At 42.2% G+C, this 27,567-nt stretch overlaps 3 protein-coding genes across 7 annotated transcripts; 2 read left to right on the plus strand and 1 right to left on the minus strand.

Annotated features, from left to right (window-relative positions):
• The first annotated feature begins 9 nt into the window (after positions 1-9).
• Positions 10-3,559, plus strand: LOC121704105 (FAST kinase domain-containing protein 3, mitochondrial-like). Its single transcript, XM_042084728.1, has 7 exons — positions 10-199; positions 459-1,766; positions 1,962-2,047; positions 2,312-2,486; positions 2,800-2,869; positions 3,021-3,135; positions 3,224-3,559. The coding sequence occupies exons 2-7, from the start codon at positions 476-478 to the stop codon at positions 3,314-3,316; spliced, it is 1,830 nt and encodes a 609-aa protein (XP_041940662.1). The 5' UTR covers positions 10-199; positions 459-475; the 3' UTR covers positions 3,317-3,559.
• Positions 3,560-4,014: 455 nt separating this feature from the next.
• Positions 4,015-14,129, plus strand: map3k19 (mitogen-activated protein kinase kinase kinase 19). The gene is made up of 14 exons (XM_042084720.1): positions 4,015-4,153; positions 4,707-4,885; positions 5,549-5,740; positions 6,301-6,461; positions 6,565-6,680; positions 6,768-6,877; positions 7,535-7,595; positions 8,358-8,445; positions 9,704-9,930; positions 10,045-10,085; positions 10,170-12,122; positions 12,218-12,310; positions 12,786-13,483; positions 13,586-14,129. The coding sequence occupies exons 2-14, from the start codon at positions 4,754-4,756 to the stop codon at positions 13,659-13,661; spliced, it is 3,948 nt and encodes a 1,315-aa protein (XP_041940654.1). The 5' UTR covers positions 4,015-4,153; positions 4,707-4,753; the 3' UTR covers positions 13,662-14,129.
• ccnt2a (cyclin T2a) lies at positions 13,989-25,636 on the minus strand. Of its 5 annotated transcripts, none has more exons than XM_042084725.1 (10): positions 25,423-25,631; positions 23,401-23,482; positions 22,884-23,012; positions 22,499-22,559; positions 21,817-21,879; positions 21,149-21,194; positions 18,947-19,110; positions 18,630-18,700; positions 15,721-16,954; positions 13,989-15,597 (listed from the first exon to the last, which is right to left on the minus strand). In XM_042084725.1, the coding sequence occupies exons 1-10, from the start codon at positions 25,578-25,580 to the stop codon at positions 15,524-15,526; spliced, it is 2,082 nt and encodes a 693-aa protein (XP_041940659.1). In that variant the 5' UTR covers positions 25,581-25,631; the 3' UTR covers positions 13,989-15,523. The 5 variants fall into 5 exon arrangements, 4 of the variants coding, with proteins under 4 accessions (XP_041940659.1, XP_041940658.1, XP_041940661.1 ...); XM_042084724.1 differs by having other exon boundaries at positions 21,149-21,233; XM_042084727.1 differs by lacking the exons at positions 22,499-22,559; positions 23,401-23,482; positions 25,423-25,631.
• Between the last annotated feature and the right edge of the window lie 1,931 nt (positions 25,637-27,567).

Below are 27,567 nucleotides of genomic sequence, written 5' to 3' on the forward strand. Positions count from 1 at the left end.
CGAGAAAATGAAAGGTTCTATATATTCCATCGGCAGGGGGCAGCATAGAGAAGAATGGGCCAGAGCCTTATGGAATGGGCTATGTTAGCATGGGCTATGTAATACCTTACACAACGTGTTATCAAACGTCCAATGTAAGTTGACAACGCTGTGTGTTTGCCAGTGTACAAGCCTCCCCTGTTTCAAACAGCAACACGCGGTAAGTCTTACACATTCTGTTACTTCTGTATTTTGTTCATTGCTCATCCTTAACTCACCAGACTGTAGCGTCTTTTTTTTTTTACACAGGAGGCATGCGACGTCAACAAAGTTTTGTGGAACAATGTGCATTAAATGTTCATCACATTATCAGAGAAACAACATTTTCAAAATCACTGTTATGTTGCTTTCATCAACTAAAGTGCATTATTCTGTTACCCTGCAGTGAAATAGGCTAATACAATCTATTTCTATTCTAGGCAACTTCACCGCAACAATGAATTCAATATCTTATATATCAACCTCTGTGAGAACTGTTGGTAAGTTAACCTCCAACTCAGCGTGTCGGAGGTTAATTCAAAGAACTGAACCATATGGGTTATGTACAAAGCAGCTGGTACATGTATGTAACATGCATATGACACATGGGAGGGGTTCTCAAGCGCTTCAGTTCAGTAACGTGACTGAGAAGGACAGTCTCGATTTCATCAATCAAATTGAAAGATATCGCACACTGTCAAATACACTGCCTACCGGTGAAGCCTACTTAACACATTCGCCTGCGAATAGACGTGCTACTCTTCAGACTCTTCAGTCCTTTAACGACAGTGAGATGTGGAACATTGTAAAGAACACCCCTAACGGCGTGAGCATATCTGGTCTTGCCACCTTAATGGGGATCTGTGTCAAGATCGGCATGGACCCTGACAGTCCAACAGGCCTCATATCAAAACTTAAAAAGGAGTGCCTTAGGATACTCAATGAAGAAGATGTGCCTATCACTAACTTGTGCCTTCTTGGGGAGGTGGTGTATAGCTTGGAGGGTGCATCACCTCTTCTCAGTGAAGTTTTGAAATCAGTTAGTGATAGTGTTGATGTTGATCTAACGCCACTGGATGCTTCTCATCTCTACACCTTCTTTGCATTGATTGGGACCCAACACATTCACCCACGTCTCATGACAAGACTGAACAGGTGCACAGAGAGGTTGGCACACAGACTACCGCCAACTGCCATTAGCAACATCCTTCATTCCCTGGCTGTGTTGCAGGAAGGTCAGTCTGTCACGCTTATTTCTAGGCTTATAGAGCGCTCCACTCTTACCATGGGATCATTTAGTGATGCAGAACTTAGTGGGATTCTCCGTGCTCTTGCACGGTTATCACAGTACGATGCACAATTCCTATATTCCCTTGAGCATCAGCTAGTTAACAGAATAGAAGAATGTGATCCAGACCTTATCAGTTCAGTAATGGAATACTGTCTACATGTGCGCTGGTGCACCAGCGCTGTATTTGAAGCCGTCGCCGAGCGATTCGTCCAAAATGCAGAGATGTACAGCACGACTCAAATTGCCCAGCAAATTGTTGCCATGGGAAGACTGAATTATCTCCCAAGCTGTGCCAGTGAGATGTTCAAGAAGTTGGAGAGCATCCTCACCTCAAGGTTCTCTCAGTTCCAGCCCCGGACTCTACTCAACATGCTGCACTCCTGCATCCACTTGGAGAGGTTCCCTCTGAACTTTGTATCCAGAGTCTTCAGTTCCACCTTTCTTCAAAGATTAGAAGGTAACCTAATGTCATTTGTGTGTTATGTTGGTCAACATCCTGTAGCACATATGTATATAAATGCATTTACACTAGAGTTCTTGTGTGTGATTTCAACTTCATGCTTTTTAATGTTTGTCACTGCATTACCTTATGGTGAGAGATGGAAGAGGTACAGTAACTGAAAAAAAAAAAACCCTTCTTTTTTTCCCACAGTGCAAGGTCATGGCTTGGACAAAAAAGCATTAGCACAGCTCACACAGCTCAGTATGTGCACCTCGCTGGAGTGCACCTTCTATCAGGTTGGTAACAGTCTGCATTAGGGAAAAGAAAACAGACACTCAGAGGTCTGTACCACACTCAGGTCCAAGTGCCTACGAGGACCTAGGTTCGAATCCAACCTGCGGTCATATCCTGATTCCACCCTATCTCCCTCCCATTCACCTCCTGCCAGTCTTCATTGCCCTATTTGAATAAAGGCATAAAAGTAAAGATATGTATGTTTAGTTCTGTACTGAAATTCTAATATTTGTGCTTGGTGCTTCCTTCCTTGTTGTTTCCTTTAGGGGCCAAAACTTCCATATCATTACCACATGAAGAAGTTCCCAGCAGTTGAGTACTTTTTCGAGAGCCCGCTGGACCGCTTTCTGTTCAGAAAGGTCCATGGTCCTCTTTGCAAGGTGCTGGGTGGAAGGAATTATTTTTCCACCAGGGTTTTCACACAAAATGGATACACTGTTGGTAAGCCCTGCTATACTGTAGTCATCATACAAGATAAAAATGTAAAAAGGTGGAAATGTACAGAAGAACAGTAGTACTGTATCTGTACTGTACTAGTCATGACCTGTATTAGAGCTAAAACAGCTATATATTTGCTATAACAGGCCTGATATCTGAACATTTTTGTAGTGTTGTCTGCCTAATATGTCTTTCAACTAACTGGTCATGAACACATGCAGAAACTATCTAAATTCCTAATGATTTAGAAGCATCAATTTCTTCTTTCCTGCCATTACAGTTAACAGAACTGTTTGTTTTGATTGTGTTATTTCAGATGTGGAGATCTGCTTAGATGAAGAAGGCCTGATTTTGCCTCTCACACAATGGGATCAGACCCACAAAAGGTAATGTCCATCACTATGGCAAAAGCAAACCCATATGCATGTATGTATAATGTCTAAAGATTTAACAAACAGGCCATACCACATTTTAATGAGTGGATGATACTGCACTTTGGAAGTGAGGTAAAGTGAAGGTGTTGGAATCTTCCTGCAGAATTGCCCTTTGTTTGGATGGGCCTGACCGATTCTGCACAAATACACACCACCTTTTGGGCAAGGAGGTCACAAAGAGGAGACATCTCCAAAAGCTGGGCTTTGTGGTGATACAGGTGAGATACTTTTGTGTAAAGACTGTGGTTGGCAACTCTTTTAATTTAGAGTGGTTTTAATCATAAAGATGTTTTTATCTTACAACAGATTCCTTACTTTGAATATGAGATTTTGAGGACACAGAGACAGCAAACACGATATCTTCATCAGAAGATAAGTCACACAGTCTCTGAAGGATGAAGGATGGATTCTTCAATGTGACAAAACTCCAAAGCAAAATGGTGTTGTTGATGTTACAATTTAATTCATGTTGAAAACATTAAACATGAGAAAATCTAAAATAATTCATTTGAAATTGAGATACACATCAGATTTGTAACTGTGTTAAATTGTTTAACTATTTAATATGTTCCATAAATCTAAATTATATTGGCACTTTTGTAAACTGAACTGCTTGTTTAAGCTTTTTAAATACTGTAACTTTGGTGGCACTTTATTGCAGAAATGTAGTTAAAACATACTGTATATTTGGAAGTTTTGACAATAAATATTTAATTTTGTAAGTTGTTAGTCCTGTTTATTCTTTGCGTCTGGTTAGGCCTACTTATGCACCCCTCTATAGACACATTCAGGTAGACAAACAAACAAATAATAGCCTACAGTTAGTTTGTTATTTTAAGCATACATCCTGTTGCTTGTGTTGAGTTTACAATTAAGCATTCATAACAGCCTAAATGAGCCTAACTAAAACCATCAACATATTTGACAAACTAAAACATTTGGAAAATGACCTGTACAAGGCGGCCTTAATAAGTAACTTCAACAAATCAGAGGGTCGTTTGTTTCATGGTCTGTCTGCTCGGCTATCTCCTTGGCAACGGAATGTAAACTCTGTAGGAGAAAATAGAACAGATGACTGCTGGAGGCAGTTTGACATTCCAGGTGTAAACTGCAATGTAAAATGCTGGATTCATAGTCATACTATGTGTCGTTTTTTAATGTGCAGGATAAGCTCAAGTTTGAATATTCTGGAAGTTTCATGAGGCAAGATGCCACGTGATTGATAGAAGACAGAAGGTGAGTGCCTTCTAACCTGACAAAACATTTTTTAGCTGAACTTAACCTGACCTTAATGCTTTTGCACATAGTTGTTAAGAGAAAAAAACACTCATAAAGAATGTTTTTAAACTTATTTTGCAAGCATGTATGTTCAGTTGTCAATCATTAAACCGTGTGCAATGCTTTCACTAATGTCACTGTTAAGCCATTCAAGTGTGTTCATTCAGTCAAAGCCACATTGCAAAGAATCTGAACACCATTGTGTTTCATTGTGGAAAATTACTATCAGATAGTCTGCTGGGCCCCCCTTGTGAATGTGCCCTGTTGGGGATTGTCCCATTCACCTGAGACTCATGACAACAAGCTTAGACTACATAAACAGGTCCAGCATATATTAGGCTGATGAGGTCATAGATTAAACAAACAATAGAGCAGGTGTAACATCATCAGTGCACAAGTGTAGCTCTTCATCAAGAATCTAGCAGAGCATGAGATCACAGAATAAGCCTTGTGTGACTCAAAATTTGGAAGACTAAAGGTTCCGACTCCTGCTGTGTTCACCGCACCACAGAGCGTTATCTTAGCACGAAGGCATAGAGGGACAACAGCTCTTTGAAGATGGATCTGAAGGAGGACTTGGAGGCGGTGGTCTCGCGGCTGGAGCTCGGGCACTGGGAGGAGGTGGACCGTCCACACAATGCAGAGAGCTCCACACCGCTTATCAGTGCCTGCCAGAGGGGCCTGCACAGGGTAAGGGGTGCCGAGGGAGAGATGGGTAAAATGGGCTTATCTGGGAATGGATCTACAGCCCAGTGGCAGCTGCACTAATAAAAAGCAGTGGGTTGTTGGGAAATTGGATGGAAATGGATAGTGGTCTGATAGCTCTTAGTGTGGTGGTAAAAGTGAGTGTGTCTGTGGGTGTGTGTGTGTGTAAGAAAGAGAGAGAGAGAGTGAGAGTGTGTGTGTAAGTAAAAGTGAGTGTGGTTGTGTAGTAGCCATATGTAATCTTTTAATTCATGGAAAAAAATGTGAAATCAAACTTAAACAGTTAGATGTGAATACAGTAGAATGAATTTATAATGTGTGGCTGTTAAAGTCGCTATACACATGACTTATGTACATTAGGGAATTAATTACATAATCTGTATACATAACAATGAATCCATTGGGCTTTGGTAACAAAACAAGCACCTGACTGTATAGAATTGCTTGGGCCAACAGGGAAACGAGGGTTTTTTTCCCTATTGTTGTTTGGGTCTTTTAATCAAGTAAGGTCAATGTCAAATGACGTCACCTCCAAACAGCAATGATCACTTAATTAACCAAAAAGATAAAGAATTAAGTACTGTATACTGCACTTGTTCAGTGTTGTGATGGTGGTAACATGTCATATTATTGTTTTGTACATGCCAGATAATGCACACCCTTCTGGAGCATGCAGCCGATGTCACGCTGTGTAACCAGAGCAACCAGACAGCTATGCATGTGTGCCATCCCGAGCTCCAAGAGGAGCTGCTGTTGGCCATGTTCAGGCCGCTGCCTCCCCAGGCACAACTCCGACAGGCTTGCTGGCAGGGGAACCTCCACCTGCTGCAGCACTGGCTGGTACGAGATAAAGCTCAAACACTTTGTTATCTCGCCTGTCTGTTTCTACGTATGATGCTAATAATGCTATCAGACATGGCAAGGCAAACCATTTTAGTTTACTGGCATTTTGCATCTTATATTGAAATATATATATATATATATATGAAGGGTTCAGATGCAAAAGCCTCTAAATGCCACCTATGTCAAAAATGAGATAAAGATGGTGAGGGGATGCTCTCCACACATAGTATACGCTAATCAAATAATTTAACTTCTAAACCCACCAAATACCACTCTCTTCCTGGTCTGAAATATCGATTTATAGGCAAAAACCTATAGGAGCCTGAATTTAAATGCTCATTTAAAAGAAAAGTGGTCAGACGGATTTAGAGGGTTTTGCATCTGAACTCTTCATATATATATATATATATATATATTTTTTTTTTTTTTTGTAGAAATTGGCCTACAGTACTTTCTTTAGATGACTAAATTACTCACATTGTAATCTGTGGTGATTCTGGTACTTATGTTGATCTGGTGAAACATTTCTAGTTGTCACATTAATGTGTCTCTCCAAGGCTCAGAACAAGTGTGTGGACGTGAATGCACCAAACAGGGATGGGCTAACCCCTCTCATGCTAGCTGTGAGAGATGTTGACCTGTTTGAAAGTCTGGACATACGTCTACCGTGGGAACACAATCCACTGGGAGTAGTGGAGGAGCTACTGACCGCTTCTGCGTAAGTAAAACATACAGGGCAGTGCAACATATTACCATAAACGTTTGTTTCCTTTATTCCCCATTCTATGTCATTTAGAATCTCTCTTGTCTCCTTATCCCAGTCACCTGGAGGTATGTGACCATAGGGGTTACTCCGCACTGCAGTACGCCTATGAAATTAACTGCTTATTGAGAGAGGAGCTGGTGCAGATGATAATGGATGCCCACCAGTGGCAAGGTACTGTGAGATAACAGGAATTCCAGGTGCTACACACTGCTGTCTCTGTCTCTTGATTTAAACAGTATCACCCCTTCTGTCATATAGCAGTCATGTACCTGACCTTGGAGATGGTGGATCATGAGGAATCCTCTGAGAGTATCTCATGTTGCTTCACGCCCTGTGGTGTCCTTGAGCAGACATCTGGCATTTCTGAGGTAAGGCATCAACTCTTGTTTATGGCTTATTCCAGCGTTTAATCATGAGGAAAATGCACTCACAGTGTTTGTCAGTTTGTAAGCTTGTACAGAATATAAAATGAAATTGTGTCCGAAAAGCCTTTCAAAAATGAAATGTTTGTGGCAGATTTGCAGCAAACTTGTGGGTGATTTGTGGGAAACAAATGAGTTCACTAGAAAATATTGCCAGGTTTGCCAATGTTGTACCAGTGCCACCTAATTTACATATGACATTGCTGCAAATTTGCTGCAACATTGCCAAAAGTTAACCGCAACTGTTTGCCAGAAACCTATTTCTGTAAGGGTGACTGAATAATGGCTGACTGGCTGAGGTGGAATTCAGTGTAACACATCTACTGCCTAAGTTGGAGTTAAAGCCCAAGTGTTTTCAAAAAGGTTTTTATGTCTGAATGATTCTCATCTCATTTTGGTGATGCCCAAAATCTCTATAAAATTGTATTACATAACAGACAAGTTTTTCTAATATTGTAAGATAATCAATTCAATTAAGATTCAAGTTAATCCGTCTTTAAGAAGTCTATAATGAAGGAGTCATAATGCATGCTACAGTCCCTGATAATTGTCAGTTAGCAATGGCATACTTGTTACTCAACAACACAACATTCTTTCCTACAGAGTCAACTTCAGTGTTTGGATGGTGGGCCCCTGTCAGAACAGCACCAAATAAACAGTCAAGGTAAGCACCCCCACACACACATCCCTGTCATTTGCTCAGCTACTATATAACCAAACCCACCCTATACAGACCATCTTGCAGATGGTCAGGGACAAAGAGGAGGGGTGTGTCCATCTTAGCTGATTGGGTCCTTCCCGGTGAGTTAAAGCACTCCTCCCCCCCCGGGGTCAGCAGACACGGGAGGTAGAGAGAGCCTGCTTGACTCCTGTCACACTGAAACGAGTAGCTGTGAGGCAGGGAACACAGTGTCTCTGTGAGTTGTGAGTGTAACTGAACACTGACCATTCATCCTCCGGACAAGCAGGTTGGGCAACAGGTAGCAGATGTGGTGTTTATCTGCTCTTTGTCAGTCACTGTAAGTAATGCTTAGTAACAGATTGCACTATGCTCATGTGATAAGATGATAAAAGATCATAAAACTTTCAAGTATCTAATCCTGGTTGTTGAATTGATGTATGCCTATGTCATTTACAGTATGTTTTAAGATGTAAGAATAAATGGTAGAATACTTTTTAGTCTTTACACTTTCTAAGGTACCTCAAACTACATTTTATTACTTGAGATGAGGTCTAATGTCAATTTGTAGCGCAATAAATAGTAGTAATTTTCTCAGGTAATATATTCTTCTCATATTATTAGTCAAGTTTGTATCCCGTTAAGATTATGTGCAAGATTCAGTACCTGAACAGCCACGACTGAAGTGATCATTGTCATCCCTGTTGACCTGACCTAAAACTTGAGCCTGTGTTACTTGTCCCACAGATAAGAAGATCCCGAAGTTTACCAGGAGTAGCCCGGGCACACCAAGGGAGATGAGACATGCTGACCAGGTTGGGAGGAAGGAGAACAGGTGGGTCAACTCACAAGAAACAAGTTACAAACACAAACAGTAGTAACACACCTCAAACACACCCACAAGAGTCAACAGCAAACACAGAATAAACAGGAAAGTCATCATCAGGCTGTTAGAAAATGTTGCGATGCATTGCATCTTATTTTTACTGTGCCACAAACACAGGTTCATTATGAAAGAATGAATCCGCACATTTTAGGCTATAATACTAGTGGTGGTGCGTAGGCTCCAAACAGAAAAAAATTCTCAAAACCAACACTGAAGCTCACATTCAAAAGGTGAAAATTACTGAAGAGGCAGCGTGATCCACTCAGGATTTTTTAATTTCTTAACAAACGACATGCTGTTATTTACAGTGTTGTGCACTGTTCAGTGTTGGTTTTGACAAACACAGGACAGAAATATCCTGTTACCTGACCAGCATGCCTGTCCCTGTTTCAAAGGTGAGCTATTATCCCAGAACAGTGTACAGAAGAGCTGAAGAGGGCAGAGTCAGGGGCACAGGGGGAGAGACTCGTGGGTGAAACAGACCTTTGTTTGTTGATCTCTTGTTGCTGAAAGGAGCTCACTGCTCCTCTGTATTGCTGTTTTGTAATGCCAAGTTCCTCTGGACTGCCTTGAGCATGAATGAACAGGTTACAGTACGCAGCATGCTTGAATATAATGAAGAGTTTGGGTTTGTTATTGAACCAAAATACTGGATAAAAAGTACTGTGAGGTAGTTGGTAGTTTTGTCATATTTTACCTCACGCTAAAAGATAATACGTAAATAATGTCATGACAAAGTGACATATTTTGACAAAGTAATGACATATTTTGGACCAGACTGTAGTTTACTTCTTTTGTAGGTAAAATTGTCCTTTGTATCTACAAGTCCTTTGTCTATTGTGACTACAATGACGTCAGAGTCAACTTAAAATTAAATATATATTCAAATTTCATTGAAGATCCGCAATTCTGATGAGAAAACAGTAATATATGACGATCACTTTGCTGCCTAGATGCGCAGTTTCTCAGACCCTTTTTTATTTAAGTCACTAAATTGTGGGACTTTATATTTAAGGTCGGTTAGACAAATTGTCTGTTGGAGTTAAGGATGTAATGAAAATAATCAGATGGCACGGCATCATGAACATTAAGAGGAAAATATTAGACTGGCTTGTATAGAAATAGTAGATTCCCATTAACAGAGAGAACATTTCTACCTCTGGTTTACTTGAATATCTGAACTCTCTTCTTCACCGTTTCCCCTCAGTCGAACGAAACTTCTTCCGAAGTTAGATATTATGAATACCACTATGCTGCGGAATACAGAGCCCAATGGCATATCAGCTGCAAGCTGGACAGACATGAGCACCAAGCCTGTTCCTCCAGCCTCCCCGGCTCCACAGTCATCGCTGCTTAGCCGGTCTGCACCAACCATCATGGAGCCTTTCCTTGGTGCAAGTTCCCTTCTACAAGTGCGGACTAACATTCACAATCGTACGTAAATCTTTTTCATGTTGAGCAGCCCAAAATGTTCAGTGACTGTGTTCATAGATAACATTTTAGGAACCAGTTGTTCCACATGTGAAAAGTCATCTATATTATTTGCAGGATTGACAAACTCCAAAGAGACTGATGAATGGGGTCAGAAGGTAATTATTAACTCCTGAAAAATGTTTTCCACTGAAGGTTATCAGTGATGACTGATATTTATATTTAAGAAAAATGTCTTGCAGGGTTCTCCAGATTCAGGGAAAATCAGGACTCCAAGAACTTTGGCTCCATTGAAGAGAGGGTGCCGAAATATCCCTCAAGTATCATTTCTTCGCGCACCACGTCCACTCAAACCTATTGGATTATTTCCTCCATCTTCTGACCCCTCAGGCAAGACAGAAAAGGCAGCCAGAGAGGATAGAGAAGGAAGCTGTGCCAGTGGTAGACAAGGGCCACTGGGTAGAGAGGACACTAATAGGGACAATTGTGATCAAGAGAGCCTGGTGGATTATCAGGACTCATGTGTGTTTGAGTGTGCAGCAAACCCAGGACAACCCAGTCTGTATGGTGAGTCTACTGGTGTGATGTTTGAGGAAGGTGTTTGTGTCATATCTCTGTTTGACAAGGAAAACTGTGAATTTCAGCATACAGACGTTAAGACTGAAACAGCACAGGGTGACAAAGACCCTCAGATTGACTATGCGGATGAGGCACAAGCTAAGCAGAAGGTGGTCTGCTTTGAAAATCCTTCATCAGAGGCATGCAGGGCAGAGCAATCACATTCAAAGTCACATTCCACAACTGAGGACACTCCAGTGTATGACGTCATAACTGAAAACTCACACGGTGTGGGAGTTGGTACTGAGCCTCTTCTTGTTCCAACTGTAAATGTCATATTGTCAAAGGACGAACATGTGCTTGGAGCCAACAGTCAGATGGTAAGACTGAAGATTGACAGAAAGGGAAGCACTCCTTTCCAAACTAATAATTCTTTTAATGTCTTGGCATGTAAAAACCAGAGTAGGAAAAATCCAACCGTTCCATTCCATGTAAAGTGTCAAGATGGAAAATCTGATTTAGTCAACAAAAATATGTCTAAAGGTATTCACACACACACAGCACAAGCAAGCACTCGAAAACGAGTTACGGAGTCAGTAAAGCCCAGAAGGGGTAGTGCTGACAAGAAACGTCTGAGTAATATAAGGTCACAAAGTCAAAAGCAACTCAACCAAAAGGACCAGAATAGGACCAAACACCTCCCCAATACGGAGATTGTAGGACCACCCAAGGCTAAATCAGCTGTGGATTATGTAACGTACAATGACATGTTTCACGAGATCATGCACGGAGACAATGGGCCGGCCATCTTTGAGATGTTCGCAACCCCGCTGTATGACAAACTCAGAGTGGCAAGGTCCTCTGACAGAGAGAGGCAGGTGCAGTCAGCTCCACCAATCAAGGACCAGATCCAAAACTTCAAGAACAGGTGTCCCAAAAAAGTGGAGAGAAAGAAAAAGAAACAGGCTGATAAGAATAAACCGAAAAGAAATAGGGAGACTGTAGCCACAGGACAGCCTTGCAATGTACTATCTTTGAAAATAGACAACACTGAATCATTTTCCAATCCAAATCATGCCAGCAGCACAAGGAAGCCAGAGGTTATATCATCTGTTGAGGTAAATGAAGAAATAGAGGCTACTGAAAGTGAAGATCAAACACAAAAAGCGCATGTATTATCAATAATTCAAGAAGCTCTATCTCAATCTAGCTCCCTGGCCCCTATGCTTGGCAATCAGTTGCAAGGAAAATATCTTGGCACTTCTGCTGAGAAAAGGAAAGCCTCCACTCAGCTCACAGGGAGCAATCAGGAAGTCCATGAAGAACCTGAGGTGAAGGTTGATCCGAACACTGAATGTAATCAAAGTCCAGACTTTATTAGTTCACAAGAATGGTCTGCACAGGGAAAAGTCAACAGTTGGACATCAAGCACAAAGGAGCGAACATGCCTGCCTCTATTTCAGACATATGGGGATAAAGAAGAGGACGAACCTCTTACAGATGAGCTGATGCAGTGCCTGGTGGATGAGTTGATATCACTGGAGGAGAAAGAAATAGAAACTGACCATTCCGAGAACACCAGAGTTGACGGGCACAGAAAAGAAGCTCCACTGTTGACCCAACAAACGTTCCACAAGGTACACGTTCAAACTCATGGTGTTGACTGAATATCAATATCATCCCTTTGATAAATTAATGTGATCCATGCATGTCACCTATGCTTAACTCACAGGCCAGAGGGGTGGTCAACATGGAAGGGTCTTATGACGATGGAGCCATCACATGGACAAAAGGAGAAGTCCTGGGTAGAGGGGCATATGGAACAGTAAGTGATGTTACTACCATTCTACGTGCACGGAAGACTTTTCCTGTATGCTCATTTATTTCCAGTAGAGTTAACTGTGTTGTAACAGCATCTTGTGTTATATTCTGCTCCTTACATCTTCACTTGGACACTGAATATCTTTTTTTGCCCAATAACAACAATTTCAAGACCCGCATTAATCCTTCTTTATCTTAACGTGCTGATTCCCTAATACAACACCCAACCAGGTCCGTGTAGACTCTAATTACATTACCAATAGCAGCAGGTTCAAACACACCTGTCTCCACCGGAAACAAACGAGCGTACAGAGAGCCTTTGGTGCACGTAGCCTATGCAGGAGGTTAAACTCCAATTACTGGACAGCTGAGTGTCTGAGCATTATTTGATAACAGGTGCAGTTCAGGTGAGGTCATATTGGGGGCATGTTCTCTCCGAGTCATGTTTGCTTGTTAAATTTCTCTCCTTCACTTTTAAGGTCTACTGTGGTCTGACTAGCCAGGGGCAGCTTATTGCCGTGAAACAAGTAATTCTGGATGCCATGGACAAGGAGACGGCAGATAAGGAGTATGGCTCCCTCCAAAGAGAAGTGGACCTGCTGAAAAGCCTCCACCACACCAACATTGTTGGTTTCCTAGGCACCTCTTTGAGCGAGAGCATCATCAGCATATTCATGGAGTACGTCCCTGGAGGATCCATTGCCAGTGTTCTTCATCGTTTCGGTCCCTTACCGGAAAGGGTGTTTGCCATCTACACCCAGCAGATCTTGGAGGGGGTGGCCTACTTACATAGCAACAGAATCATCCACAGAGACCTGAAGGGGAACAACATTATGCTCATGCCCACTGGTGTGGTCAAGCTCATCGACTTCGGCTGTGCCCGCCAGCTTAGCCATCTCAACCAAACCGGCAGTCACGGCAACCTTCTGAAGTCTGCACACGGTACGCCCTACTGGATGGCACCGGAAGTGATTAATGAGACTGGGCATGGTCGGAAGTCGGATATCTGGAGTGTTGGCTGCACTGTGTTTGAGATGGCTACTGGCAAACCGCCACTGACTCACATGGACAAGATGGCTGCTTTATTCTACATAGGGGCTCGACAAGGGCTGATGCCATCTTTGCCTGACAACTTCTCCAAACATGCGAAACATTTTGTACAAGCATGTCTGACAAGGTTAGTGATTTCTTTTTTTTTTGTCTTGTCTTAGATAAAACATTTAGAAAGCAGGAAACACCTGGATAGAGAACATTAAAGATCTTGATTATTGTTTTGCAGTGATCAGCATCTGAGACCGTCTGCAGAGCAGCTATTGGAACATCCCTTCATTATGCATGGACGATGGTTTGACTAAACATCCCTGTTCACCAGACAAATTGATTTGATTCGCCATTTCAGATTAATGCTACGTTGGAATGTAAATTACAAAATGCCTTACAATCAAAAACAAACTGCATTAAAATGTACAAACACAGCTGTACAGGAGTATTGACCAATTATCTTTATCATTCAATATATCAGACCGAATAATAAAATTGAAGCCGATTTTTCAAATATTTTAACTGTCCAGGTTTAGCTGACAAAGGAACAGTAAAACTATGGTATTTTTTACCCTAGGTGCCAAACTTAATTTGTTATATGATTGTGTATTAATGTCAAAAATTCTCTCACACACTCAAAATTCATGTAGTGGAAACCTTGGGATTTATTTGTACAACTTAACTGAGAGGGTAGTGGAGGGGGCAGACTTGACTGGATGTTGATATGTTCCACTGTATATAAACCTCCAACTCTGTGCCCTTGAATAAAGTAACAATCTGCAGTTCTTGACCTCATGTACAAATTCTGCTCAATGAAGTAAATGACTCGTTTACAGAAATAACCTTCACCCCACAATCAAAATAATGCATATTGCAGGAATGCATGACATGGAAAAGTAAAACTATTTTAAAACTCCATGGTTTCAACACTGATTAAATTCCCAAATAATCTCTTCATGCGTCTGCACTTAACAAGGGTAATCCTAAATTTTTCCATTATTGATTTACAGTGTCGCACCTATAGGCTACAGCTTGAAGCCGAGAGATTTTAAATGCACTTCACAGCAAAGGTTATGTAAACTTTAGGGTCCTCTTAATTTCTCTTCTTTTGAGGCACAACCTTTGGCATCCAGCTTAAAGTCACCTTGGGGAAGGAAAAGGACAAAACTGCAAGGCCTCTGACAAGCCAGGTGATTGGTTAAGCACGGTGGGTCCTCGCTGGCCGCCCATGCAGAGAATACAGGCTTATAAGCACGTCACTGGAATGCTGCAGTCAGAATCAAAGAATGGATTCTTATCAAGTTATAATAGTCTTTTTTTTTTTTTTCATTATTTCATTCACATACATACAGGCGCACATATCTGTGTGCTCTCTCATACACACACACGATTTGTTATACTTACAAGCAGTTCCAAACCTGAGTATTTATGTTATCACTTTTAAGCATACAAAAATGTATGTACATTTATCTCCACTTCCTGTAAACAGCAGTCTATCATTCTTCATCCCTTTGATTGAAACATGCAGATCATACATACAGTATAGAAACGAAAGACATCATTCATGCCCTCACTGACTCAAACATTTACACACACACACACACACACACACAAACATCCACTTTCAGAACAGGAAATAGGTCATTTTTGGAAGAGCCTAATAGTATTTATGAATTACAATTGTGGAGATAGCTTAAATTATAAATGAAAATAAAAATAAAAACAAAGTTGTTGCATCATTCAGTTTTAAGTATTTAGAATTCAACTCCCAATCATCTTCTAGCGTCTATGGAGATTTTAAATCCATCTGAATTAGAATGCCCCCCCCCCCCCCCCCCAATGCCTTCTCTCCACAACCCACTGACAGGGCTTTGTAGGAGACCAGCAACAACATACACAGAGAAGGGGAGACCAGGGTGACATTGCCAAGGAAACCAAAGATCAGCAATCTCTTTTTTTTTCTCATTAGTTCTCCAGTAAGAGAAAAACATCTATATTGAAGTAGCCTTTTCTCTTATTCTTTCTATTGTTTTTTTTTCTCCTTTCTACATCCCCGTTTCTTCTCCCACTGGTGGCTTTCAGGCGTTCATTCCTTGGGGGCGCTCAACAGCGAGACAAGCACGTGAAAAAGTGTCTCTGTAGTTCACCGACGCGAGCTGGTGGCTGTTCGACGCGCTCAGGCCCGCGGCTCCCCGCCGGCTTCCTGTCCCATGTCGCCAGGGTGCTGCTGGGACGTCCGCAGGCCTCCAGCTGCGTGACAGGGAGGAGGAGGAGGGAGGAGGAGGGAGGAGGGAAGGGAAGGTTAAGAACAGAGCTGCGAGAGAGACGACACACACACCTGCTGAGCAACAGAGCAACAATGAGAGGAACTACCTGAGCTGCCCTTGGAGCTTTTGTTCTTTTTGGAGGAGTGGTGGTTGTGGCTGCTCTCGGGGTAGCCCCTCTTGCGCGAGGAGGAGGAGGAACTGGAGGACGCTGAGGTGGCAGTGGCTGAGGCGCTGGGGGCCATCATGGTCAACCCGTCGGCGGCGAGGCCCAGGGGGCTGCGGAGGAGGGCGCCTCCGGACCCTGAGCCCTCGTGGGCCCCTCGGCCGTTGCCGCTGTGCACGTGGAAATGCGAGTGCCCATGCTTGTGGTGGTGCCGGTGGCCCGAGTGCTCCCGGTCCCGGTGTTTCTCCTTGACCACCAGCGGGCTGGAATGTTTGCTCTTGGCAGCACCCTCGTCCGAGGAGCTGTGCCGCTCCGACGACACTTTGATCTTCATCTTGAGCTCCTCCTTGCTGCCTGAGCCACTCCTCTCGCCCGGGGCAGGGATCGGGAGGCGCAGCTTCAGCGAGGCGCCTTTTTCACGCCGGTCCCCTCCGCCGTTGTTGCCGCCACTCTGAGACCTCTCCTGGCCAGGGAGGGGCAGCTTCATCTTCAGAGGGGACGCGGTGGACAGGCTACTGCTGCCGGGACCCGGCAGCTGGCTGTGCAGGTGGGCCTGCAGATGCTTGCGGTGGTCAGTCTGCAGGGCGGCGCTACTGTACGCGTCCCGACCTTCCTGCTCCAAGCTCTGCTGCTGCTGCTCATGCCGGCGCTTCTGCCCAGCCAGCTCGGCCGCCTGCTTCTCGCGGTACTTGTCCAGAGTCATCTTGACGGTGGGAGGTGGTGGAGGTGCGGGTGCGGGAAAGACCGGCGGCTGGTGTTTGGCCCCTCCGCCGGCCTTGTGTTCGTGTTTGATGGGGTTGAACTCGGCACCCTTGTCGGGTCGGTGCGGGTGCGAGGAGGAGGGGCCGTGCTGGGGCAGCAACGGTGCTGCCCCCTGCTGGAGACCCAGGGTGTCCGGTTTTAGAGGGTCCGAGTGGCCCTGGTCCTGAGGCCAGTCGCTCGGGGCCGTGTACGTGTAGGCAGTGCCCCCCACGCCGGTGAGAGCATCTAGGGAGAGGCCCCCGGAGTTGCCCGACAGGCCGACAGGAAACGAGGCCTTGGAGAAGGCCACGTCTCCAGACACGCCAGGAATGGCATCAACCAGGGAATGATCCTGCGACAGGGATGGACACGTGAAAGTGCCGCTGCCGTCGGTCACCTGGCCGTCTGCTTTGGGCTTTTTGGCAGCTTGCGTCGCCTAAGGAAGAGACCCAAATGGCACTTCGTATTACAATCAGCTCATTCCAAACATTCATATTACAATCAGCTCATTCTTTAAGACAGAGTTCCCAAGCTTTTTTTCTGGGGACCCACTTTTTTTAAAATGACAGACTATCGCGACCCAATTCACTTCAGATCTAACATGCAACCACCAATATTGCCCAAAACGTTGATGTTTAAAGCCACAGGTTCTCAAACTTTTCTATAACCATTCTACAGTGCCATATCTAAGTGGTTGGATAGATATCTAGCGCCTGGTCTGGCCCACTACTATTATAGGGTTTGGTGATGCACTGACTCCTCAGTTTTCCCACAATTCTGCAATCTCAATTACACTCATGAAACAATGCTAAATATGTTCAAATATGTTAAATTCTAGCTCAGTTTTCTATAAACACACAACCTCAGGTTGTCCTCATCCTGCTTTGAACACGGTTGTGTTGCATTTTGAGCACCATCAGCTTGGGAAGTTGGAAATGACTAGCCTACCGAAAAGATCCATTTTAATGTACATCCAAGAGTTTGGGGATATTTTGGCATGCTACGCAGTGATCCATCTTCAGCATATAGTAAGCTGCTCCTGTATTTCTAAAGATAGCCTAGATGTTGTTGTAGCCTGTTGCGTTATAGACAAATGGATCCATAACACCGTGGACAACTCAAGTCTTTATATTGTAGCCTATTTATTGGTGTTGTGTTTATGTTGTAAGAATATGAAATTAATAAATATCAGAACAAGAGGCTTCTGCAACATAGCCGAAAGATAAACGATAATGCACCATACTGTAGCTACAGTTCACGAAATGGAAAGAGGCAAATAGCGTTTAAATGTCAATTTAAATTATAGCCTAATCTAATGCACTATTGTGCGTTTTAAATCCGAAATAAGAAGGAATGTGAGGAGACTGCTATTAACTTTAAAGAATAGGTCTATCTACAATTGAAACTACCGGTAGGCTATCTGCAGCCTATGACGCAAATGTAATAGCCTTATGTCCTGGTCCATGGATGTCTGCTTAGTTGTTGACAGCAGGTTTTTTTTACGATTTAAAATGATAGTTTTTAGATTTTAACAGGCCAAGTTAAAGAGCCTGTTATTGTTTGTGCAAATATAGGCTGATTCATGTCCCCTTGCATTTTGCAACTGTGAGGTCCATGGTATAGGCGCCTGACAGAAATATTGTTTCATTTTGCGAGTGAGATATCCAAGCTCTGGCATCCCCTCTGCGACGTGTTCGCCCCCGCAAAAATGCACAGAGGGAGTTATGACAAAACCATGACTATTAACAAACTAGATCCTAATAGAAACCTGTTAGCTTTCCTAAGCTATATAAGGTATAAGCTAGGCCTATTACACAACATAAATTGTCACTAGGCTATGCTGGTGACCCCTGCGACCAACCTGTGGGTCGCGACCCAGTCTTTGGGAACCAATGCTTTAAGAGACAGATGACATTAAGCAGCCACAACTACGACATCCACCCACCAGTGTAATCACTTCTTTAGGTACACGTGTAAGTTCTACACAAGTGTGGTCATATTAATGCAAGGTCCATTTGAAAGCAATGTGATTATAAGGTGAAAACAATCACCATCGGTCACATCAGAACATACAAGTACCATCACACTCTGTTCAATGAAGTGATTTTTACCCTCCAGTTACGAATCCTCTTTAGCCTGCTCGGTGTCTTCTCCAAAATCTGGAGGAATTCATGGGTCAGTTCTGAGGGGGAGAAAAATAGAAAGTTGTTGATTTGTGGTCCTTTATGGTGTAAAAAAAAATGATACATATAATTGACTACAAAGGCAACATCTCAATCAAAAAGGGTCTTCTTTAGGTCTTTGTAGTAAATTTAATACTGGGAGCTGTATTCAAATGTGTGGATACTTTTACTCTTTTCGTGTATCTTTGTCTGGCACTTGGCCTCAAAACAGGCTGGATGTGCATACAACTAATCTGTTGTCTCACCATCCAAAAGCTCCAGGGTGACTGAGCTGTCCACATATTCCCACCAGTGCTTCCCATCGGTGGACACTGGGATCTCCCAGTTGGACCATTTGCAAGCGAGGTGTATGCACACGCATGCAATGACCGTAGGCTTGTGCTGCAGACAGAAGGTGGTGAGGTGGAGGCTGCAGGTGGGGGAGAAGAACGGACAAGAGGGGGAGAGAGGGGCGCAAGAACCGTCAGTTTGGGGGAACCCACATAAACTGTACATACTTACAACAGCAGCAAGGCAACATTCAATAACAGTGGCAGTATTCAACATAAAACTGTTTTGAAGTAGTAAAATATCATGGCAGTAGTGTGTCCTCAATTGTGAGTGACTTGTGTATATCGAAGGACGTAGTATTTAATATAGACCTAGCACATTTTCATGCACATAATTTATTTACATATATTTATTTATGGTATATTCATTCTGTTCTAGTCATATATGACTCGGAGTAATTCACACATTCTTTGGCCCCTTAAGACCATATATTTCTGCATTGATAAGAGATTATGGTGACTTTTATAACTGCTTACTAACATGTGATGACAGGAAAACACTTCCATTCAAAATTAAGGACAACTTTGGCATATATGTGTTAGCATAATAAGCACAGATATCGTGGATATAACATGTATAGTTCTGATCATGCAAATTCATTCAGACTATTCTGTAAATAGGAGTTTTTGTTTTGTAATCACATCAAATGTGGCAGGAGCCACACAGCTACCATCCACGTGTTCACCTCTAGACAAATACAGCAGGAACTAAGCCCTTCCGAAACAAAGGAAATCCAAAACACAAGACAAGCCTTACTAGTGTGACATGAGAAAGGAGAGAGTACACAAGCGTCACACTACACCAAGAAGCAAGTCAAAATTTAGGTACATTGACATTCACACCATTTGTTTTAGGTCATTGATAGCCAATGACTAATATAGTGATGGTAAACATTGGATGGTACCCTTGTGCTTCAAACAAGAACAATGTCTGGGCGCTGACCCTATGAAGCTGTAAAGAGATTGGCCCACATTTCATTTTGATGCTCTTTTAGGTCAACATCCGTCTGTCTACAGAAAACAACCTTTTAATGTCCAATATGGCATCCCCCCGCCCACAGCTGACCACAGTAAACAGAGACAACCCAAAAGAAGATTGTCATCTTGGCAAATTAAGAACTTTGAATGTATTCAATAAAAATCGGCAGAAAAATGAGACGCTTCTTTTGGTGTAAACTGTTTAAGTGTTTCAAAAGTATTGACAAACCCTATAAAAACAGCAATGGTAGTTGTAGTTGTAATTTGAATCGCACGTCCAGGCATTGTAAGGCTTCAATGAAAGAAAATGCATACCAAAGCATCTCTGGTACTACCTAGCACACAGTACGCCTAAACTAGTTGTACTATGCAACACACAAATTCCTGTTACAACTAACCCATTAAGGACTCGAACAATGTTGGGGACTCTGTTACAAAACCAATGCATATTATTACAAGACCAAAATGCAAGATATATCACACTGGCTAGTTTATTAAAACAGCTTATGGCCTTCAATCTTAAAAATAGGTCCTTAATGGGTTAGGCGCCAACTTAAAAAAAAGTACAGACATGAACAAATAAATAATTCAAGTCAATACAACACTTGGACATTAAAAAATAAAAAAAATAAATGATTCCCACATTTCCACTAAATAGTGTTCAACACGCACTTATTTATAAAAATCTATAAAAATGCAAAAAACATTACAAAGTGAAACAAAAAGTTAAGACTTATGGTACTTACCAGATGGACTTCTATGCAATGTTTACATCTGTGTAATCTTTTTCTGCTACTCAGGCTACCACAATGTCTTTTTTTTAAAAAGACAAATGCACCTCTGTAACCGAGCAAACGTGAGGTTCAAGCGCACCACTACACTTCGCAATGTGCATTCAGCCCCCTTGGTGCCAACATTGATCCCTCGTACAATACACCGCACTGCAGCCGGGGCCCGGATCGCCGTCGCCCCCTTCTTGCCCGACCCCCCGCCCCCATTTCTGAGGTGGAAGCTTCAGAAGGGGCGGCGTTCCAGAAGCCACCAGCGCAAGGAGGGTGTTGGACACTACAAGGGTACCCTGCAGTAACGGAAGCTATAGTGTGCAGTCACAGTGCAACAAATGAGGGACAGGATAACAACCTGTTGGTAGCCATGAAATAGGAAGTCTGTGCCAGATCCTTGCTTGCTGTGGCAGAAGAAGAGAGAGGGGGATGAGAATTAGCTTCTGAAAGAAATGAAGGAATAAAAATAGATAAATGAAAGTCTGCCAATTTCTAAAATTACAAACATACAACAGAGAAAAAAAGTAAGGTGATCCTTATCAGCCATGTGGGTACTGACTGGCTGAACTGATTTTTTTCTTCAATCTTTTCTGAAATTGTGTTTGGAAAACTGCAGCTTTTAAGAGCCAGTCACCAAAATTGTCTAATTTACTGCACTTCCTGCATAATCTAGAGTTAACCCATTCGCGCTGGATGCTGCATGACGCAACATTGACCCTCCCGCTGGATGCTGCGTAGCGCAGCATGCTTTTTATTTCATGTTTCTAGGTGCTACAGAGGCTTAGATATTAAATTTTGGTAGACGTTGACAAGTTTTAGTATGTTTTCAGAAAACCCTCAGGAAATAAGGTTATTTAGTCTAGAATGCCATAGGATTCTATAGGCGTTTTTAGCAGGCATTTTAGGAGTAAATGGGTTAAAGAATGAATGACTGTTGAGGCATTTGTGAAAAAAGACTTTTCCCTGTCTTCAGTCCTATTCAGTCCCAGAAAAAACTACACTCAGACAACTGAAGGAAAACCTTACCTCGCACTAGTTGGGAACATTTCACAACATCAGTGTGTGGATGCTCAATTGTTATTTCAAAACCTGCAAGCAAAAACATATGCCAGTGTTAGATCATTGAACAACAAACACGGCAACAAAAAAATATATATCTAGACAGAAGTATCAATCAATTGATTTAAAACATGACTAAAGTGCAGCTCTTTCAAGTCTATAGCACACACCAGATGGAATATTGACGGCATAACCGTGTGCATGTGGGCACGACAACAGACAACGGATGACGAGGCAAAATTTTCAAATGATGGAAGACTAGTGACACAAAAAGTGGTGTTGTTGAGTTGAAAAACAGTACTCCGTGTGAGGTTTAAATGGTTACACAGACTGGGAGTAGATGAACATAACACCCAGCTGAAAGTGCTTAATATGCACGGCTTTCTGTATGGCCCTAATTCAAATTAAAAGGTGCATACGCGACAGTCTTCTTGGGATCCTCAGAAAGGTCTCTGGTGTTTGACCAGTCCAAAGGGCAGTACCTGAGGCAGCACCTCAAAATGCCCAGGTGATGTTGGGGGGGGGGGGGATACAAAAGGCAGGAAAAGAGCATCCTACACCCAAGTGTAACACTCCAATACATTCACAATGTACACTGTATGCACTCACGTGAGACCACCTGTCTTCTCAGAGTTTGACCTTTACTTACCTAAAGTCTGCAGCACTATGGTTTCAAGTATCACCAGCTCTTGAGCTTGCTGGAGGTATGCCTGAAGTTCAATAGACAATCATTACATGATGCTTGTAATGTGTCTCTTACCCCAAATCCAGAATGCAACCCTTTCATTGACTAACAGACAGTAGTTGGCAGTCCTGGTTGGTTGAAGTCGGCGTGTGATGCCTAGTGCATTACTGGTTATGACTATCGGTCGCTGACCCATCCAGTCAAAAATGGCAAATGCCAGTTGTTTGTGACCGGGATCTCATAAAGCCAAACAGAAGCACACAGGCAAAGAGCTTCTGCCAGGGGAGGGTGAAAATGGGAGTGATTGATTGGGGAATGAAACTATGTGTGCAGTGACGGATGCACTTACATTACTCTTTGTATCCAGAGGAGGCTCTTGAGGGCATAAACAGGCATGCGCCACTTTAATGACATGCTCAAGTTTCCGCGGCTGCTCCTCAACTTTGGCAGCCAGGAATAAGGTGGTAGGGGATATGATCTATTTTGAGGGGAAAAAAATAAAATAAATAAATAAATAAATAAATAAATAAATAAAAAGTGAACAAAGATACAGGGCTTAAAGCAATAGAAATATCTGTGCCTGAAGTTATCAGACATTTATGAGGACGTCATATATACTGTAGTCTATAATATTGCCTATTTTCAAATCTTAAGCATACCAGCTGAGCTCACGCCTGAATTGAGGCACGGTGCCTGAACACTTTAAGCCCTGAAGTTATAAAAGAGGTATAAAAAAGCACTATGAGGCTAGTTCTCTAAGTTCTCTAAGTCTAATACTACATCTACACAATGATCTAAAAGCGGATCATATATATATATATATATATTACAATGAGCATAAATGTGTGCAAAACAGGCATACTTACATTTCTATGGAATTTTGTGAAAGAGTGGTACATATAAAACCTATGCATGTAAACAATAGCAGTATTTATTGTCAGTTGGGAGCTGAAAAAAATACAGTTAAGGAAAACATTTGAATGGCTATTATTCAATGTCTATCTTAATCTACTATTAAATAAATAATACATAAACTCTTATCGAGCATGAAATTGTGTACATCATTGTAACAGCCAGAATGAACTGGTGCAAACTGTACTTAATGTCTGTGATATACACAATGTACGCAACTGGTGCACACAATAATGTAGAGGGGCATGCAATACAAGAACAGGCAGCCTAACACAGACCTGACACAGGTCTTAATTCAGGATCAATACAAATCAGTACAGAATTAGCAGTTTCATTTGACACATATTCAGGAGCAAATACTCATGCAGAATAAAGGCTTCAACTTCTAGTCATTGCCCAGGCATCTGTTGATATTTTTAAGTGAAATTTCGCTCCCAATTATCTCCCTAACATTTTCAGATATTATATTAGATTCTGTCAGCTCCATTCAGCCACGCTCTAACAAGGTGTCAATGGAGTCCATGAATCGTGATAGATGGCTTGCCATCTGTATCTAATACCTCTTTTAAAAAAAATCAGGGTTGGTCAGTCCTAGGGATGTAACAATATGAAAATTTAACCTCACGCTTATAGTGATCAAAATGATCACGGTTTTCGGTATTATCGCAGTATAAAAAGACGCGAAGTGGCCACATGATACAGTACAGGTTTTGCGGTGAAAATGTTCCGCCTTTTAAAATCAGGTGTAGCCTAATCCGAATCGCAGTTAAATCCATCAATTAGACAATAGAATCAGTAGGGTACCAGTTTTTTTCCCATTGTACCGGGCCTACTGTATGTCAAAAGCAGGCTCGGATAAAGCTGGGAAGGATTAAACACACGGTTTCCACACCGTGGTAATCAACTGCGATAATTATGATATTTGAAATGAAAACGGTAATTGTTATCGTCAACATTTTTACCGAGGTTTACCATTACACCGGTAATCGTTATATCCCTAGTCAGTCCTATAGGATCAAGCTGTACGGTCTCAACAACCAAGATGTGACATTGAGGGACCAATTCTGCATAATGACGCTCTCTAGTGGACAAAACTACAGGTCATCGTTAAGCTTATACCAGACAACATAACGTTAACAACTTTGCAAAGTTCGTTGTAATAGTGAGCGAAGGACTGACATCTGTAAAGACTACCTTTATTTCGCCAACAGAATAGTCATTACCAATTTACGTTAACATTAGCTTGCTGTCCGACATAGCCGTTAGCGTTAATCATGCAACCACCGTTGATTGACAGCACGTCTCATTTTGTTTGCATTCGCGATCATACAAGGTAAACTCTACCCTAGGAGAATGGATAACACTGCAAATTAAATGTAGTTGACTTTAGGGTGCGCGGGATATCTGTAAGTTACACTGCTAGTGCAATGTCAACAAATATGTCACGTATGCTAGATAACGTTAGTGCTAGCTGGCGAGCAAGCTGGCGGCATATTAATGACGCAAGACATAGCAAGTGACAGCTAATAGCGTGCCGCATTTAATGCAATCTACTAACGTAGCCACAATGAACTAAAATCTGTGAAGGGGTTGACACCGTTCATTTCACCATAAATCAGCAACTGGCCAACTCAGCAGTTTACGAACTTTATCGCTACAAAACCAGTAGCTTGCGATGCAACGTTAGCTAAGACAGCTAACGTTAGCCGGCTAGCTTTCTTGTCATCAACAACCCGCTTAAACGTTATCCGTCAGCTAAACTGAATGTTTTAGTTACATGGATAGCTCCTGTGCAAAATAGTATTGTACTGTGAGGTAATTCGTATGGAAACAAAGTTTCTATAAACGTCAAGTCGACAATTTAACGAATGAGGCCGCTCGGAAATGGGCCTAGGCCGCCATTGCTCTTGGGCCTCCTCCTCCCCGAACATTGAAGACTGTGAAATCCAAATAGCAAATTACATTTAAAAGGATACACATTTAGTCTCTGGCCCATATCTTGAATAAGGTTTGCCGCTTGCTGTCGATAAGAGAGTTCCCTGTCCGGTTCTACTCCACAGCGTCGAGACGGCGTGCTTTCGAGCTGTTCCCGGGTGAAGAACCATTTCGACGAAGATCCCCGGTACGCCGCCATTACTCCGGAGTAAACGTCCAGTATCGGAACACAACAGAATGCATAGACGTCATTACGTAACTACGTGTGATATAATTGTTAAACAATAATCGTACGGTGGCCTACCGTCCGTATAAAAATGTTTTATCTCACTTCGAAATATTCTGAAATTACATTTTACACTAAGAATTTACAATTCCCAACGCGAAATTTTAGAGCATAATAATTTCACTAATTCGCTACACAAGATTGCCCTCCAGTGGCAAATGACGATATGCCCATTAGGCGCATTCGGTGTAGGCTGCATGGTCGTGTCTGATCTGACTGACACCAGAACGTCTCAGATAGCCCACAGATTCTGGGTTTATCCAAAGCTGATTATCCAAAGAGAATTTAACAGGTTGTTTGACTTTATGGTCTGTTGTATGAATGCATGGACTTCACTTTACATAACAATCTGCTATTTTGATCTTTATTTCTTTAACAGCATAAACATGACTGGGATAGGCCTACATCACTATTTTCAAAAATATGATATTGGCACATAGACAGACAATTCAAATGGTTTGAGAAGCACTTTGGCCATATGTCAGAAACCAAAAGGCCTACCCAACTTGGACATGGACTGAATGAATCAAGACAATCCAAATCCAACAAAGAACTGGCATTTTCTCTAAAATGCTTTAAACAAACTACAAGTCAAGTAGGCCTAGCCTTAAAAAAATAAATACTGTAGCCTACGGTATTGGTCCGTGCATTCATTCATTAGGCCTATTCTGTTTTGGAAGTGAAATGGAAGATGGAAAAACAAGTGGTAGCCTAAATGACTTTGAATTTCTATAGTCACTTGATAAATTACAATTATGCCGTATTTTCACCTAGACTATTTCACCTTTTACAATGTTATTTGGTTATTCTTCCATTCAACAAAGTGGTAGACTACATTTTTTAAAAAAACATTGGCAAAAGACAACTGTAAGAGCTTGGGCCTCAATACGGGTCCTTAACTGCTTAAACATGTTTTCCAGAACGCATTAATTTTTATTTAGGCCTGTTTTATTGTGCTCACAGAGCGGCATGTCACGAATCCAGGTGTGACCTTTACATTATTCAAAGCTTGCTCAGGAGCTAGGCTTACTCCATTGATGTATGTGGTGAGTTAAAATGAGTTGAATTTAACAACCTGTGTAGGATTTTATAGGCTGTATTATGCTATCAATGCATACATACATACATACATACACATACATACATATATATATATATATATATATATATATATATATATACACACACACATATATATACATATATATATATATATATTGTAGCGTTTCACCAAGAGCCAGAGTTTCATGAACTGGTTTATTGTCACCAAAGCACACAATGCAGCATATAACACACAGCGGCCCGTGTCAGGCCCAGAACCGAAAAGAGGCAGAACTTCCTCGAACCGTAGCCTATATTCCCCGGGGGTCCCGCCCCCCTCTCACCAGGCTGCCAACCATGAGCGTGCCCGGGGTTATGCCTAGCACGGGCACTCCCTGATTGACAGCCGGTCGCTACAATATATATATATATATATATATATATATATATATATATATAAACTCAATTTAAGACTATAGCCCAACATGTAAACAGATAACTTACATGTTATAAGGGGTTATTTGCAGGGTTACCCTTGCCTTCCTACAGACTAGAGGTAGGACTGACAGTGTTGCTTTAGGCTATAAGATTTAAGGTATTTAAAGGAGAATTCCGGTGTGATATTGACCTAAAGTGTATTGAAACATGATACCGAGTGTGAACGTATGTCTCATAGCCCATCTCGACTTGTCCCCTGCACTCCAAAATCTGGCGCTAGTTAGCCGATGCTACCAACAACTTTTTCAGTAGTGGTGCTTCGGCATCGGGCTAGCCATGCAAATAAATCACTGTTTTACACCCATTTACGAGGCTCAATGTATCTCCACACTTCATTGGTAGACTTCCTAGGGCCCTGACA

Source organism: Alosa sapidissima, chromosome 2 (assembly GCF_018492685.1).
Source record: "Alosa sapidissima isolate fAloSap1 chromosome 2, fAloSap1.pri, whole genome shotgun sequence".
Lineage (NCBI taxonomy): Eukaryota > Metazoa > Chordata > Actinopteri > Clupeiformes > Clupeidae > Alosa > Alosa sapidissima.

What these genes read in the sequence shown, in the direction of transcription:
- LOC121704105 (XM_042084728.1), top strand. Translation starts at nt 476, where the DNA reads ATGAATTCAATATCTTATATATCAACCTCTGTGAGAACTGTTGGTAAG. An exon ending in TGGAGTGCACCTTCTATCAG is followed by an intron (nt 2,048 to 2,311) that starts GTTGGTAACAGT and finishes TGTTTCCTTTAG; the next exon opens with GGGCCAAAACTTCCATATCA. An exon ending in ACAAAATGGATACACTGTTG is followed by an intron (nt 2,487 to 2,799) that starts GTAAGCCCTGCT and finishes GTGTTATTTCAG; the next exon opens with ATGTGGAGATCTGCTTAGAT.
- ccnt2a (XM_042084724.1), bottom strand. Translation starts at nt 25,580, where the DNA reads ATGGCGGCGTACCGGGGATCTTCGTCGAAATGGTTCTTCACCCGGGAA. An exon ending in CATAGTGCTGCAGACTTTAG is followed by an intron (nt 21,880 to 22,498) that starts GTAAGTAAAGGT and finishes TTTTGCTTGCAG; the next exon opens with GTTTTGAAATAACAATTGAG. An exon ending in CACCCTGGAGCTTTTGGATG is followed by an intron (nt 18,701 to 18,946) that starts GTGAGACAACAG and finishes TCTCCCCCTCAG; the next exon opens with AACTGACCCATGAATTCCTC.
- map3k19 (XM_042084720.1), top strand. Translation starts at nt 4,754, where the DNA reads ATGGATCTGAAGGAGGACTTGGAGGCGGTGGTCTCGCGGCTGGAGCTC. An exon ending in GAGCTACTGACCGCTTCTGC is followed by an intron (nt 6,462 to 6,564) that starts GTAAGTAAAACA and finishes TCCTTATCCCAG; the next exon opens with TCACCTGGAGGTATGTGACC. An exon ending in AGACATCTGGCATTTCTGAG is followed by an intron (nt 6,878 to 7,534) that starts GTAAGGCATCAA and finishes TCTTTCCTACAG; the next exon opens with AGTCAACTTCAGTGTTTGGA.